Source organism: Aspergillus campestris, assembly GCF_002847485.1.
Source record: "Aspergillus campestris IBT 28561 chromosome Unknown P168scaffold_1, whole genome shotgun sequence".
Classification (NCBI taxonomy): Eukaryota; Fungi; Ascomycota; class Eurotiomycetes; order Eurotiales; family Aspergillaceae; genus Aspergillus; species Aspergillus campestris.
Genome location: NW_020194336.1, coordinates 2,585,297 through 2,601,541, shown reverse-complemented (window position 1 = coordinate 2,601,541; position 16,245 = coordinate 2,585,297). Strand labels below are relative to the sequence as shown.

The 16,245-nt window shown below is 54.0% G+C and overlaps 5 protein-coding genes and 1 non-coding gene across 6 annotated transcripts; 2 read left to right on the top strand and 4 right to left on the bottom strand.

The window, feature by feature from the left end:
* Positions 1-443: 443 nt before the first annotated feature.
* P168DRAFT_19638 (uncharacterized protein) lies at positions 444-1,084 on the bottom strand. Its single transcript, XM_024833037.1, has one exon. The coding sequence runs from the start codon at positions 939-941 to the stop codon at positions 606-608; it is 336 nt and encodes a 111-aa protein (XP_024697192.1). The 5' UTR covers positions 942-1,084; the 3' UTR covers positions 444-605.
* A 464-nt stretch (positions 1,085-1,548) lies between these two features.
* On the top strand, positions 1,549-5,151 carry P168DRAFT_323700 (F-box protein; the record flags this gene model as incomplete). Its single annotated transcript, XM_024840721.1, has 2 exons — positions 1,549-3,837; positions 3,887-5,151. 2 exons carry the CDS (start codon positions 1,549-1,551, stop codon positions 5,096-5,098), a joined length of 3,501 nt encoding a protein of 1,166 aa, XP_024697191.1. The 3' UTR covers positions 5,099-5,151.
* A 257-nt stretch (positions 5,152-5,408) lies between these two features.
* Positions 5,409-10,604, bottom strand: P168DRAFT_286711 (pleiotropic drug resistance family ABC transporter). The gene is made up of 5 exons (XM_024836405.1): positions 9,103-10,604; positions 8,692-9,035; positions 8,397-8,640; positions 7,095-8,340; positions 5,409-7,024 (listed from the first exon to the last, which is right to left on the bottom strand). The coding sequence occupies exons 1-5, from the start codon at positions 10,285-10,287 to the stop codon at positions 5,493-5,495; spliced, it is 4,551 nt and encodes a 1,516-aa protein (XP_024697190.1). The 5' UTR covers positions 10,288-10,604; the 3' UTR covers positions 5,409-5,492.
* Positions 10,605-11,359: 755 nt separating this feature from the next.
* P168DRAFT_286710 (uncharacterized protein) lies at positions 11,360-14,190 on the top strand. Its single transcript, XM_024836404.1, has one exon. It carries the CDS (start codon positions 11,834-11,836, stop codon positions 13,721-13,723), a length of 1,890 nt encoding a protein of 629 aa, XP_024697189.1. The 5' UTR covers positions 11,360-11,833; the 3' UTR covers positions 13,724-14,190.
* Positions 14,042-14,153, bottom strand: P168DRAFT_t7. Its single transcript has one exon. It is a non-coding gene; the product is annotated as a tRNA-Leu (tRNA).
* A 123-nt stretch (positions 14,191-14,313) lies between the features above and the next one.
* On the bottom strand, positions 14,314-16,214 carry P168DRAFT_247142 (clathrin-mediated endocytosis regulator UBX3). The gene is made up of 2 exons (XM_024834070.1): positions 16,019-16,214; positions 14,314-15,951 (listed from the first exon to the last, which is right to left on the bottom strand). Exons 1-2 carry the CDS (start codon positions 16,148-16,150, stop codon positions 14,542-14,544), a joined length of 1,542 nt encoding a protein of 513 aa, XP_024697188.1. The 5' UTR covers positions 16,151-16,214; the 3' UTR covers positions 14,314-14,541.
* Between the last annotated feature and the right edge of the window lie 31 nt (positions 16,215-16,245).

Here is a 16,245-nt window from a genome sequence, read left to right as displayed (position 1 = left end):
TGAGTACAAACAAATAGGGAGACGGAATTACCTAGTTTACCGGTGCAATTTGACGATGTCTATGTAGTATATGTGGAAGCAGTCATTGCAATCGTTTGGCATGTCAGCTGACCTGCGGTCTTCTTCCCACACAGTTGACCGTTTGTATTGTGATCAATCTTTCAATAAACATAAGTAAGCTTTCCCAACGCTCTGAATATCATCAATTTCATCCTTTCGGGCGTCTTTCCATCCCTTATTTCCACAGGTAATACTATGCCAATGGACTTGACGATAACATGACAAGATTGGCGAACATGGAATACAGAAACCTATCGAAGAGAGAGTCCGAATCTGCCAGAAGAGAAAAACGAAGAACAAAGGAAAGAAACAATCGGGGCTACTTTGCAGTCGGCGACAGACCACGCTTGACCGGTTGTATCCACTGCTATCTTCCACAGTATGCACAGTTGACAGTCCGGCTCAATATGGGGGTTTACTTGCAAGATCCCCAAAACTGACCTCATCCAGCACGCCAGGTGGTCATGTATCATGCTCTGGGGCTGATATCCCCAAACCATGAAGGCTTGACCTGACTGATATCCCAAACATCAGGTAGCCCAATTTCATCCATTCGCCTTGATGTAGTCCAGTATTTTCTCGACTTGAGTAATACCAGTTGGGTCATCGATGTCGATCGTGCCTTGATGAAGCGGCACTAACTTTTCACCGTCTGGTAACTCTCCATTGAATCGATAGAATCTCACCTTCTTGCCAATTGCGAGCGCACCAAATAGTCTGTCAGAAGCGTACAAACCCATGACAGTGTTGTCCCAGTCGGCCGGAGTATCCATGGATGGACGTTTGCATTCAATCGACAAGATGCGGCGCTCCGCCCAGTCGTTTGAAGCACTGGGATCCTGACATAATGCTTTGACTTGGACGACTGTGATTACGGGCATATTGTTGTTGGCGAGCGTGGGGCCTTTGAAGTTCCACTTGTAGCCGTCGCGACCAGGGAACCACTATAGCACTATCTCCTGCCAGCAGACTTGGACAGAGTCTTCTAGGCTGTGTGGTTGTATCAACTGCAAAGTATTGCGGAAGCCGATATTACGTTGCAATGATGGACTATAGGCAGCCATGGTGGTCCAATTGAAAAAGAAAGATGGAATGAACAGAAAAGAAAAGGTGACTGGGGAGTAACGTCCAGGTCGTTAAGTACCTCTGAATCCGGCCACCATCGCATTAAGCATCGAGTATCAGCGGTAAGTGGGCGTCAAGGTACGTGACGTACCTTATGGGAGAGGCCAATGGGGAGGATAGAGTTGCTGTTATTCGCACCTTCCTTTTCAACCACCTGAACAGACCGTGTGGCTGGCGTGTAGGAAGGTGCGATTGTACTCGGCTTGCACTTGAGATGGAAAGAACTCGTCTGATATCTTGCCGAATACGGCCAGGAGTTGTCATGATATCCTTTGCATTCCTCTTACTGCAACATCTTATTCCTCCTCATGTCGGTAAACTGCTTTGGCTCCACGCCTGTGTCCTTCATTTCATATCAACTGAATGGCTCCTAATATCTACTGTCCTTTTTGTGGAGTCATTCTGCTGCCCGATCCCTACGAGTTCGATAATCCCCAGTCTCCACAGGTCCGCGTCCGCCCATGGTACACACAAGCACGAGGTCTCTACACCACGAATGCCGCGACGGACCGCATTTCCATAACTGGAATAGGGATAGTACAAGACAGAGAAATTCTCCTCGCGCCGCCTGACAGCCATACATCGTACATCGATGGGGAATGGGGGGCCCTCGAAGAATGGGGAATTCGCGACCCGGATGAAGGCCGTTGGTGCTTCTGCTTTCACGACTCATGCTGGAGATTGCTGCTTCTGAGGCTGGGCCACGGACGGAGCGATGGTCCCCTCGACCAACAAGCCATTGCAGAGTCGGTCTTCTACCAGCTCTACTGCACCCCTTTCCATATGAGCTCCAGCTTCCAATTCGGCCACAATTATTTGGGTGCCGTGGAAACGCACAAGCCGCTTGGAGACCCCAAACCTGTCGACCCGAACTCCTTCTTCTACGCTGACCCCTGTGCGATCCCCTCCGCGCATGAATTGGAAATGATCGCGACCAACTCCCCCAAGATAACGGGCGGTCCGTTGCAGAGTACTACGACCGCGGCGAACAATGCTGACCACCACCAAGGGGGTGCTCATTTAGAGGGCAATGACGATCGGTGTTCGCCCCCATGTTCTGATGACCTGAAAGGGGAGGTTCTTGAGCCGCCGGGGGGGCGCAAGCCACATGGTTTTGAGAGACTTCCAAACGAGCTGATCTGCTGGATCCTCTCCTATCTACCCTTCCGCGACTTCCTGAAGATGAGACTCATATGCCACAATCTAGCCCTTTTTTCAAAAATCAATGCGATGCCACAGTCGTACTGGCGGAGTAGGTTCTACTTTGGTCAGGAGGCTGACTTTCTTTTCCCGAATCTGACGGATCAACGAAACTGGTTTCTTCTTTTTTTCGGAACTAAAATACACATGACGAGCGGAGGCTTGTCGCTGGCCAACAGGTTGAGAATCCGCCGACTGTTAGGACCTATTGCTGTTCTTGTGGAAACTGGGTCTACCTTTCGGCATGTCCCACATGGGATTGCGGTGCACCCTGCGCATGACGACCCCAACTGTTCCCAGCTAATAAACGACGAGAGCATCGAAGGATTGCCTCACTTCGTAAATGTGGTTAGATCCTTTTCCGGACAGGTAGTCACCATTCGGCCTGACCATCTCCTACATGAAGGATGCCGTGTGCTTTACTACAGGACTGTGCTTTACTCCAGGTCACAACTATCCAAGCCGCCGCATGGGCAGCATCAGCGCCGATGGGGCATCTCAATGGTAGGGATCGGTGCACAGTTCTTTATATCAGGAATCGACCTCCGCGTCTCGGGGGAGTGCGACGCCAGCGGCGGTCGTCTACTCGGCTACCACAATCCGGCGGCCATGAAGTGGGTAGAGATACCGTCTACCACCCCCATCAGAGCCCTAGGGGTAGCCTTTCGCTCGGGAGGGCTGACGGGGCTCAATTTGATATCCCCAAACTCCTATTCATCGGGTTGGGTCGGTGTCAGCAATGGTCCGGGAGTTTCAATCGGCACCCTTGTAATCCCGGAGGGGAGAGGTCAGTATTGTCTGCTCGCAGGCTTGGATCATTTAAAGATCGTTTCACTCGGTTTCGGCGAGTTGGCCGACCACTGCGAAGGCCATCTCGAACTTCCCTGTGCGTCCATTCAAGATCTCTCTCGTGTTTATTCCCATCTATGGACGCCGCCTCCCCCTGGGCACGAGAACCTGACAATTGGCACCATTTTACCACGCCAGCCATCCCAGGCTTTTGAACCGTTGATCAATATCGACTTCGGTGGCCCACAAGGTGTGCTTCTCGGATCTTTGACGAGACTTGCATTCCACATGGCATCCCGTCCGTACCCGCTCATGGGAATAGAGGTCTCTTATTCAGATGGAAGATATATGCTTTTCGGCTCTCGTAGTGGATGTGTTCTCTCGGTTTTTGTCAACGGTCCGGAGGGAGAGCGCATCAACCATATCGGTATTTTCGAACACGATCTGGATGATTATTCCGAAGCTACTACGCTGGATGGCTTGCGGGTCTCGCACATTGTCCCCAAGACTTCGTGTATAATGCTAATCTTGACCCAGGTGTCGACGAATTTTGGACGAATGGCCGCGTTCGCCCCCCTTCATACCCGGTCCAATGCAGTAACAAGGGAGATACTTGCTCCGCCGCATGGTCATACCATCACAGGATTCACTGCCGTCGAGCGAGTATGTATCCAAATCCTTGTACATCCGAGTGGCAGCTGAATACTTTCAGAAGCACCACGGTGGTTTGACTCGAGTTGGTATTCAATCCCAACCGTGTGGCGAGCAGCCCCCGATACCGAGCATCTCAAATCACGAATGCCACCTGGCGCGCGAGGACCAGCTTCAATACGACGTCGTATTCACCTTTCTCATCAGAAGCATCAACCCCGATAATTTTCAGACCTACGCGTCACTGAAGAACGTCCGGAGGATCCAGGCGTCGACAGGCATCGAAGGCCGGTCTAGATCCACCACGCATATAGCGGGCCTGAAGCTCGAGTACCATGGCCACCCTAGCCCAGGAATCGTCGGACAGTGGATGAGTCTACTCGACGACAGTTTTGAGCTCTCCCCGGGCGAGGACATCCAGACGTTAACAACATGGCTGACGCCGATGGACACCTCTACAGAACCCCCCACAATGAAATTCGGCCAAGTCGTAGCCATCCACATCGAGACAACGCGTTCTCGCAGCGTAATGTTCCGCTCCCCCGGGTTTCACTCCCTCCCTCCCCGTAAGCTGCGAAGCCAATACCGGGCCAGCTCCGGCGAGACACTAACAGCCATCTCCTGGATAATTAACGCAACCCTTGATAGCGTCCGAGCAGTCATCACCGCAAACACACCAGCACGTCGCGCACAAATTCCCATCCCAGAACCAAACGCCCCCTTCGATCAGATCTGCAAACTAGACTTTGAGAGACTCCCCACTCCCGATAGCACCACCAACAGCAGAGACCCCCTCGCTACAGCCGAAGCCTACTACGGCCACCGCGCAATCATCGGCCTCGCCTTCACCTACACCTCCGGTTCAAAAGCCAGCATCGGTGACCAGGGCCTCGACCTCGACACCGTCACGCGCAAAGCAATCCATTTCGCCCCTCACGCTCGCATCGTCGGCCTATTCGCATGTATCGTCGAGACCGGTCTCACAGAACTCGCATTCAAGGTCAAACTCGACCAGCCCGCGCAGTCTCGATACGAAACGCTCGTGCTGGCGAATACTCCGCCCGGTGTTGACCCTGTCGCGTACGGCTTGGGGGACGTCTGGTCCGAAGACGATGGTGCATTTGTGCAACAGATCCGCCATCCGGGCTTTCCCCAGAATAAGATCTTTGTGGGTCCGGCGCAGACGAGGCTGGTTGGGATGTATGTTGGGTGTCGGTGTTTTCAGCACGTCGGGTTGGTGTATGAGCCCGAGGATGTTTTGGAGGATATTTAGGTGGTATTGTTACTGAAGGTGATTGGGAATGTGGTGTACAGGAGTTGGTTATGAGGCAAGTTTTACTATCAGGGCTCGAGTGTATTATTGTACCACAGAAAGTATTTGTCTATTTATTATATTGTGTATTGTCTAGAAAGGTGTAGAAGCTTCTGGCTTTATGGTACAAACGTAACGCATGGCACGTGGTGATATCAAGAGGTGTTGCAACAGATAAAATGTGTAATAAGATGTGAATAAACAAGAGAAGAGAATAGAAGAGAGAATATAAGAGAAATAAATATAAACATCTATAAAGGTGAATCAAAAGACAAAGAAAAAGTAAAGAAAAAGAAAAAAAAAAAAAGAAAAAAAAAAAAGAAAAACAAATTAATAATTAAGAAAAAAAAAGATTCTAAGCCTTCTTCGACTTGGGCACTCTCGCAAGCCAGTAAATAAACACGGCACCCGCAATATTAAAAGCGATAAAGACCCACATCAGGCCAAAGTTGCGCCAAGCATCGCCGTAGAAGCTGTTCACTTGGGCCAGGAACGAATCTGTCTTGCTCATGGAGCAGAAAGAGCAGTCGGACATGGCGTCGGGATTACTGAGGTAGCCGCCAGCGGTGAAGTCGCCCTTGCCGGCCATGACGATGTAGTTTTGCATGTACTCGGCGCAGGTCTTGCCGGGAGGCGGGTTGAAGGAGAGGAACTCGACCTTATCGCAGACGGCCTTTGCGCCCGACACGCCGGTGGAGAGCATGCCGGAGACGAGGTAGGTGAAGGGGGAGACGCGGTACATGAAGATCCAGAAGCCGGGCATGTTCTGCGGGGTGGCGAGGACGCCGCAGAAGATGAGGCAGAGGGAGAAGAGGAGGTTGGCGAGGTTGCCGCCGGTCTCGGCGAGCTCGATGCCGGCGATCATCATGTGGGCGAAGGTGGAGGTGAAGAGGAGGAAGGACAGGATGAGGAGGAACATGAGGCCGCCGCGTTCGGGGACGGACTGCGGGGACTCGATGGCGTTGCGGTAGAGGCCGATCGGGTAGTACCAGCAGACGAAGACGAAGACGGCCATGAGGGCGTTCCAGGGGAGTTCGACGATGATGTTGGCGGTCATGAAGGCTTGCCAGGAGTAGGCCTTTGAGGGCCGCTCGCGGGCTTCGTAGAGGGAGCGCTGGGTGCAGAAGTTGGGCATGATTTGTTGGACGAGGTTGCCGAAGATGGTCATTAGCATGAAGATGCTGAACATTTGGTTTTGGAGGCCCTGTTGGGAGTTGTTGGCCTGGAAGAAGGAGAAGCCGATGTAGAGCGCCGAGAGGATGCAGAGGGCCGCTTTGGAGTAGATGTAGATGGGCGTGCGCCAGTACTGGGAGAAGACGCGGAGGAGGCATTCGCGGAGCTGGGCGCTGAAGGGGGCGGCGAATTCGTTGTAGCTGCCTGCGTCGGCTGTGGATGATGAGTCGACGGGCTTTTGCTGCAGGGTGGTCTTGAGCTCGCCGAGGTGGTTGAGCACGCCCTGGCGCTCGGGGCTGTCGCGCCAGACGGTGGGCCAGTCGATGTCGCTGTGGGAGCCGGGCGCGGCGCCGATCACTTCCAGCATCCATTCGGCGGGGTTGGCTTCGGCGGGGAGCTTCTGCGCGCCGTTCTTCTCGAAGTAGTTGGACAGGGTGGACGAGTTGGTTCCGATGTCGCCGAAGTAGACGGTCTTGCCGCCCTTGGCGAGGAAGAGGAGACGGTCGAAGCGCTGGAAGAGCATGGCCGAGGGCTGGTGGATGGTGCAGAGGATCGCTTGGCCGTGTTTGGTCAGGGTCTCGATGAGATCCAGGATCGACCAGGAAGTCTGACTGTCGAGACCGGAGGTGGGCTCGTCCAGGAAGAGAAGCAGTTGCGGCTTGGCGGCCAGTTCCACACCGATGGTCAGACGCTTACGCTGTTCCACATTGAGACCTGTACACTATTAGTTTCACGATTGGGAGGATAGTGTTTTGTGGGGGGGGGGGGGGGGGGGGGAACGCACCTTCACCGGGAACACCAACAACGGCATCGGCGTAGGAGTCCATTCCGAGAAGCTTGATGACCTCTTCGCAGTAGTCGAGCTTTTCCTGACGGGAGACATGGGCGGGTTGACGAAGCAAGGCACTGAAGCGCAGCGCCTCGCGGACCGTAGTAGTGGGAAGGTGGAGATCCTGCTGCTGCACATAACCAGTCTTCCGCTGGAAGGATTGATCACGAGCGCGGCCGTCGACCAGCATCTCACCGGTCACGACTCCCATGGTGACACGGGTAGCCAGCACATCCAGAAGCGTAGTCTTACCGGCACCCGACACGCCCATGAGCGCGGTACAGGTGCCAGGCTTGATCCATCCGTCCACGTGGTCGAGAATGCGGCGCGTTTCGCTCTTGATTTTGACGTCGTAGCACACGTCTTGCCAGTGGAAGATGGCCTCCTGTCTCTGGATGGCGGCCGTTTCCTGGGGTACCGATTCGGCGGTCTTCTCGGCGCCGCTCGACGAGGAGCCGCTCTCCTCGTCGCGGGACGAAACTGCGGTGTGGCCGCGACGGAAGAGCAGTACCTCACCCTTCGACTTGGCCTCGGAGATGTATTCGGTGGTCATGAGATGGGTCGTCAGGAAGAAGGCCATGAACGCAAACATGATGCCGAGGTTCCTCCACTTGTGGCCGACGAAATACTCGAAGCTCTTGGCGAGGAACTCGGTACCCTGGACCGTCGATTGCCCACTCACGGCACCGACAGTCGAGCAGACTGAGTATTCCAGTTCAGTGTACCCAGGACCAGCGGGGACAAACATTTTCTGGTTGCAGGGGAATTCCCGGGCGTGGAACTCATTGACCATCAAACTTTCGAAGCCGTACGCGATGGGGTTGATGTAGTTCATCCACCGGGACCAGCCAAGCATATTCCGCGTGGGAATCGTGAAACCGGTGTAGGTGACCAGGCCCAGGATCAGGACCGCCGCGGGCACCAGGGCCTGCGACAGAGTGCGAGAGCTGGAGGCGAGCGTGCGGAACAGCATGGACATGGTCAACGTGGTGACGAACGAGAAGAGCAGGAACGTGAAGAAGGCCCCTGGGGTTTGACGAAGACCCGTCATGAAATAAAGCGTGACGTTGAAGGTGACCGCGTTGGTGAGCTTGTAGGGCATATCACAAAGCATTGACGCGATCGCTTCCGCGAACGGGTGATACATGGCGTACCGGGACTGCTTTTCGACAATTGGGCGTTGAGCGTACAGGGTGAGAATCTAGGATAGCGAGTTAGCGTCGTGGGATAATGGGGCCGATGGGAGGGAACGCCTACCTCGAGGGCACTGGAAAAGGCGTTGAGCAGGACGGCAAAGAAAAGCAGAGCACCACGGGAGAAGAAACTATTCGTGTCCTCCTTCATCTGGAAGAAGACACTGCCGATGATCAAGGCCATGATGAAGTTACCGATTAGCTGCGACAAGGTCAAGCTGGCATCACCCTTCAGGCGCTGGAAGCCTCGAACCATGCACAGACGGACTTGCTCATAAATCGACACGGTATACGGCGATTTCACGCGCCTAGAGGGGTTTAGAGGTGGTCAGGCAAACTTGATGTGCGAATTCACTCACTGGTTCCGGGCCTGCATGGCTTTGCGAGACTCGACGAACTTGCCAAGGGCTTCTCCGTGGAAGGGGAACTCCTTGCTGTATTCGTCGATCTCCTGTCGAAGCTGGCGGTGGGCATCACTCTGCTTCCAGACGGCCGCAAACTCATCGGCCGTCTGGGGGACGCGGCCCTCGAATCCGGGCTTTACGATCCGCTCCGCCGGGCTAGTGAGGGAGGTCAAGAAATCGGCGGTGGTCTGACGATCTGGGCAGTGGAATCCCATGTTGGTGAAGAACTCCTTGGCGTCTTCGGTGCGACCAAAGTAGATTTGTCTGCCTTCGTAGAGGACGGTCACCTTGTCGAAGACCTGTGTCATGGGTTAGCTTGTGCACGTTGGCGAACAAAAGGCGGGGAAGGAGAATGGGGAAACATACGTCGTAGGCACTCTGCGACGCTTGGTAGATGGCAACGGCAACGGTTGCACCCGCATACTTGGTCATCAGGTTCAAGGTCTTGCAAAACTCCAGGGCGTTGGCGCTGTCCAGTCCACGGGTACTGTTGTCCCAGCACTGGAGAGGACTGCCGCTGAGGGTCACCTCGGCGATACTGACACGCTTGCGTTCACCGCCACTGACCCCGCGGACGAAATCGTTGCCGACCTTGGTATTCAAGGTGTGCGACAGGCCCAGCATGGCCATGACGACGTCCCGCATGTGCTCCGCATACTGATCCTTGGACACGCCGGGCAGACGGTTCCGCGGGGCGCGGGTCAGGGCGGCAAACTTCAGGGTGTCGCCCACCGACAGCTGGGGAAAGTGCACGTCGGTCTCGGCCGTGTAGATGGCCTCGCCTCGGAACTGCTTGCGCATCTGCTTGGCGGAGATACCCTGGTAGTTGAGTTGGGACTCGGAGTCCATGTGGAGACCGTTCATCTCGCCGGCCAGGGTCTTGAGGAAAGTCGAACAACCACTGCCGGGACGACCCAGGACGACCAGCATCTCGCCGCTCTTGACGAGGCCGTCAAACTCGTTGAGGATCTGGATCTTCTGCTTGCCAGAGCCCACGAGGGTCCGAGCCAGCGCGCCGACCTGCAGGACGGAGTTGAAGACATCCTTCTGGTAGTCGGTGGGACTGCCAAAGCCGTGGACGCTGAGGTTCTGGAAGGCCACGCCGGCCTGGCGTTTCGGGTAGCGTTCGGGGTCCCGCGACGACAGGGCCAGCAGGTTCTTCATCCAGTTCTTGGAGCTGAAGTTGGGGCCGTGCGGGTTCAAGGTCGAATCATCCGGGGTACCGAGGAAGGGGTTCACGTTATTGTCCATGGTGGAGAAGCGAGTGGACTGGCGGGTCAACTGTCGGGCCAGATGGGAGACCTTGGCCTCGCGCACGTGCTCCTCGCTGACCTGGCTCATCCGGCTTTGCTTGTCGCTGTAGGATTCATCATGGCTCTCGGCCATGGTATCGGCCATGCTGATATGGCTGCCTTGTCCCTCGTGGTCGGCGTAGGCGGGCGAGTCGTCCGGCATCAGGGCACCTTGCTCCTGGCCCACACTATCCCGTCTACCCGATTCCACCGTCCGCGAGGGGTTCGGATTCGGGTTAATCGCGCCGAAAACATTCATGATGACGATGAGGGCGAGACACGAAGTCTCTGATCAGGTCGGAAGCCAGACAATGAGTATGAGTATATTATATAGATCGTGATCTGAGAGCTTTCAATCAAGAATAGGGGAGGGAGGAAGAGAAGGGGAAGGATGAGCAAGGAGAGTCACAGAGGGAGATGACGAGGGGAAGAAAAGGAAGAGAAGGAAAAGAGGTCAGGATGAGATAAAAGAGCGTTCAGCCTAAGGTCATGTAGCTAAATCTCTATCGCAATCCCTGCGGGATGACCGTATTCCGGTCGTATTCTTATATAAAGGAGAAAAAGATTAGGGGGAACCGAGTTCACAAAAGACCCGCCGAGGTCTGGAACTGGATTGATGGATGAAATTGGCGAATCGGGTGGAGGCAAAGGAGCGACCCGGATCCATAATGGTTGTTAGTGTTTGGTAGAGACTAAACAGTACTAACTAAGTAGAGTCTGATACTCGGACAAGAAACAAACCCGAGTTCCTCCACGTTCTGCTGGCTGCCTGACCAGGTGTCAACGGAGGGAGAACGATCCGTGATCGGGATCTTTGTCCACCGATACTATACGGAGTACTCTCTTACTCTCGGATTTGCCACTTTCTTTTCTGATATTGTAGAATAATGTGTACTTGTCCAAGACTCGGACTGAATATATCCACGTATCTGTGCAAATGTCAATATCATCAATCAACTACCTATCTGGATGTACAATGTACATAGTCTAGATAGATTGACACATTCCACAAAATGTTCCGGAGCATAAACGTGGCAAGCATTAACCCAAACCAGTTTAGTGGGGAAAGTACCCGAGACGTCTCACATTGTGCTGGCGGGGCGGAATGGTGGCCTTCCGACCGTTGGTTTCTTACCGTACCGTTCTCGGATCCGGATGGAAACGAACCCGTCTCTTATGTGCATAATTCTCTGTCATCAACCACAATCCAGGATCCACTCGGCTGTCACTCCCATCCGATCCCCAGACCCCATACACAATCAACTACGGAGTACATAGTATGTCCCTAGTAAATACACTAGACCGATTATACCATATAACCAGCTCAGTCATTATAATTAGCCCAAACAGGGGTACCGGCGCACAGATCGAGTCAGCAGGGAACACGACAGATTGAGTCAGAGCTCGGACGATGGCCTTCCATCATCGAACCATCCCACGGAGATTGGGATGGCGAACTGCACTGACTCATTGATGGGCACTGGTAAAAATGCTTCTCCAGGCATAGCGCTATCCTGTGCTTGGCATCAATTCTGACTACTATGTTTTATTCAATCCTTGATCAGTCAGCTCCAATCTAGTTAATACCATTCTCTTTTACTTCTCATGTCTTATGTCTTATATTTAGTAGTAAAATTGTCATATTGGTGGCCTTATTAACGTTCAGATATACTAGAGCATCTACATCACGTGAGGAATATCGCTGTGCCTACATTCTAATACCTACAAGTCTCTTCTGCGTATACGCTTCACTCCCGGATAGACCGTCGTGAATACTTACCAAATTCGCAAAATTATCTTCTCAGATGGCAGACACTACGGAACGGCTCCAGCCTACCCCGTCTGAATTAAACCATGCAACAGACAAGTCCCGCTCATACTGGCAAGCCCTTGCCGATGAAGTTATTGCTCCTCACGAACAAGGAACCATTCCCCAGAATATCACGCTCCACGATATGCTTGGTCAGGTGCCCGCAATGCCTGATACGCCGCTAGATATATACCAGATTTCTCTCGGTCCCGATTCTACTAAGAAAGCTATTCTGACTGCAGCATCCTCCACAATGCGCCCCACCGACGATGCAGCATGCGGTGTTGGCGAAACCCTCAAGGTCACTCGAGCGGCTCTACTGATGGGTGTTCGCGCACCAATCTCGTGTAATTGGACTGGGGCTAGCTTTGGCCAAGAGGCTATGGCTGACGATGGGAGCCGAGGCCGGCCGAACTATGTAGGGGTCGTGTCGCTTGCATGGTCGTATATTTTGTCCGTTCGTTTACTGGAACTACAAAAGCACGACGGCGCTGAAGCTGAGTACACGAACTCTACAGCGAGTTGGTGTTCTTCACACGATGTGTGTGCTCCTGGATCGGCTTCTACCATCAATATCGGCAACGTAGACGCACATGCCGCCCGATGGTGGGCGGCTATACTAGCCCCCGGACGAGGTTGGAAGGTAATTATCACCCAACAGGGAAACGAAGCCTACTTCGCACCGTGGTCTCTTTCTCTAGAGCTCGACTCATGTCCGAGCATCGTATGGGCAGATAATGGGCCCCTTCCGCAGGACCCTACTATTTACCCACCTCCTTCATCCCGAACAGCTCTCGAATTCCTTGTCGGAATCTGTCTGCTCCACGACCTCGGTAGTCAATTCCATGCAGGCTTTGCAGCAGCATTGACTTTTCCCACCCATAGTCATTATCAGAGGGCTGTTGAACTACCGCTTCCATTTAGCAACAGCAACCACCAAAGATATCCTCCGTCTGAGCAAACCACAACAGACCAACTGGCTATCTACGAGTCTCTTTCCTTTTATCTAACCCTCAGTTGCAATCACAGCGTCATAATGTCCAGTCTCTGCGGGTCATTCTGGGAGCCTAGCATCCCATGCAATCTCGTCACCCCGTGGCTCCATCCCATCCTAAACGAAGTATCGCAAAGACCCGAGATACTCAATACCCCAGGACGCTATGCTGAAATCGTAGCTCTCATATGCGGTATCCGTCGACCGCGCCTTTCTTCCCTCTGGATTGGCGCTGCTATAAGCGGCCTAATACCCAAAATCACAGCTCTAGTCAAGGGCGGTACGCCTCCTCTCGACCCCAACGGCTATCCGTGGACAGGTTGTCCGCAAGGCTTTATGGACTTGGCGGGTTCAGGCCCATATCTATATCGCAATCCCTCGAACCAAAACCTTATCCGAAGAGTTGACATATGGCGTCTGTTGTATCTTCCCGTTTTAGAGGACGACGGTCTGTATTATGAAAGTCTCCCGTTTTCCCCGTGGGAGCCTGTCGGGCAGAGTATAGAGCTGAATTGCGCCCTGCGCGTGAGAGCACACCGGCTCTGTTCTAGACATCGCCTTCTCTATGAACATTGGACTTGGAATCTATTAGACGGGTCGAAAGTCCAGGACAGGGGGTTTACTTCTGTCAGGCGTCAGAACAGTCCGCGGAACTTTCTCGTATTCTCCAAGTCAGCACCAAGTGACAACGCGCGTCCAATTATGCCGCTCGCGCAAGACCAGGAGGCGTCGCGTGAGGCATCCATAGCTGTATTTGAATGGGTGCTTGCAAATCACGAAGGCCGACCCCCTTCAGAACCGATCTATGATGATGAATGGATAGCGCACTGTACTGCCTACGATGATGATTCAGACTTGGGTATGGGTATTGAACCTACTGATGAGGAATGATTCCCCGCGGAGTCAACCTCGAACCTCTCGGGCAACAACGGTGAGAATCGTGTAGCAGTGGGATGTCGGATCAGTGATTGGATGGACAACATTCCCTAATCATCCAATATCCATTGGGAGACACATCCTAAGCCATATATGGTTGTGTTTTCATGATCCGGCATCAAGTAAACAGAAAAAGTGGCCAATCTCCCACTCGCCGGTGATGGTCAATCGATCACCAAGTACGAACATTTACTGGCTCCAGAGTAGGACTAGGGCTAAATGAGAGCGGAAATAAATCAGATATGAGAAATAAAAAGAAAGAAAAAAAATGCTTGACAAGGCAGGGGTTCGAACCCTGGACTCATTACGAAGCAGGGTTTTTCACGCCAACTGTGAACAGTAGCGCTGCTTAAATCTGCCGCCTTAACCACTCGGCCACCTTGCCATTTTAGCAATTAGGATATTCGAGGTTTCGATCCTTGTCTTTACCTTTTCTTTGCTGTTTAAGGAAGACCAGCCCTAGGTCCAGCAGATAATAACTACTCTAACTATAATCTATACTACCTTCCATCTGGATGATGATTCTTAGTGGTAAGGCTTGCATCCTTGATTAGACATACTATCTTATTCTCAATAATGGCGGTGGAACAATTTCCTCTGGAAGATTATCCCGTCGCTGTCGCTCCAGTCCAGTTTGCAGATCCAGGGCAAGATCTTCGTGTCTGTCATTATATTTACCATACTGGATTAAAGCTAGACTGTGGCTCTCCTGGGCCTCTATGGCGCCCGCGGGAGCCCACTGATACAGATTCAAATACTAATACAGTCAATCGCTACGAATCATCCTCCCCCTCCTCATCACTCTCGTCCACGATCGGCTCCACCAGCAGATTCCCCCCACGCCCGATCTTATCTTGAACCGTACCCCCGGCTTCAACCTCGTACACGACACGCGGCATGGGCGACACCAGTCGGAATCCATACTGGTGCTCAAACCCGGCCGGCTTCTCCGCCCCAGTCGCCTGTCCCTGCGCATCCTGGAGAAGGTCGTAGCATTCGACGAGTGCGTAGAGCTCCTCGATGTCTGCGTCCGGGGCAAATTTCCGGATCACCCGCTCGCCCGTGGGCAATCGGAGGCTGACGCGCACGGCATCCTTGACGTCGGACCCGGGCTCGTCGGCGATGGATTGCACGCGCCACTGCTTCCACTGCTGCAGGTCTTGTTGTCGCTTCTCCTCAGCGGCCTCGCGCTCGGCCATCTCCTGCGCCTCCCGCTGCTGCGCGGCTTCCGCCTCGCGCCGCTGCCGCGCCCGTTCCCGGTCGATGGCCAGCGAGCGCTCGTAGGCTGAGTCCTGCTCCTGCCGGAGGCTGCGCGAGGCTTGTTGTTCGGCCCGCGTGGAGCGCAGGCGGTCGAGCGGCTCACGGTTCTGCGAAATCGCGGACCGGAGCTTTTCGATGAACTCTGCCGGGGACGTGGTTCCTGCGATCCGCGAGACGACCGACATGGCTGTCGAGGACACGCCGGGGGTGTGCACGATGGCAGCTGCAAAGGGGAACTTGGTGCATCGGAGGGAGTTGGAGACCTGGTAGGCTTCGGAATCCTGGATGTTGCCGCCCCAGACGATGACGCCGTTCTGCGGGTCGTTGACAAAGTCGACCACCTCGCGCGAGAGCAGCGTGTCGCGGACCCAGCCGTTGGTGTCATCGTGTTCGGGGGCGATCAAGACCACGAGGAGGACTTTGAGGTCCTTGTGAGCCTTTTCCAGCGCCATATTGTATCCGTTCTCGAGGAACCCGAGCGGGTTGGTGCCGTATTCCTCCTCGAACTCCCGGATGAACCGGGCTGCCGTGTCCTGCGGGCCCAATGCCCGGCGTCCGTTGGTATTTCGTCGCGACCCCTGCAGGGCAGAACCTGCTGTTGTTTGGAATAACCGAGGGAGGAATGGAAATAGAGCCCCGAAAAGCCGGAAGGAGCCGCAGAGGAGCCGGTATAGAAGATTGAACGGAGTAAACAGGAGGGCCAGCAGGAGCGGCGGGCGATAGGTGGGCTGGTTCCCCGACTGTGTAGCGACTCGGGCAGCAGGGTCTACGGCGCGAGCCGCCGGGGAGAATTGCGCTGTCAGGTCATCGGTCATGAGGTTCTGGGTTTGGCGAGCTGGTCGTGGCGGAGAGTTCTCGAGGGCTGCTCGTGCCTCTTCCACGGGATCAGGACCCTCCCCATCGAAGAACTTGGAGACGGCGATCTACACCAATGAAGAAAAAACTCCAGTCAGCGCATCTACCTTGAAATATCCGGTCCACATCCCCTACCTGTACGTTCCATTGTGATCGGCGTAACAGCTCGATCGCTTCCGCGGGTTCCTGGCCGGTGACCGCGGAATAGGTCTCGAGAGCGGACCGTTCGCTATCGGAGAGCTGGGCAATATCGATCCCAGAGGACATGATCAATCTGTTTCGAAATCCATACAACAAATTATACCGGGAGGGGAGGAAATCAACAAGAAGCAACACAGCGTGATTGTAGGTAGCTTGAGCTC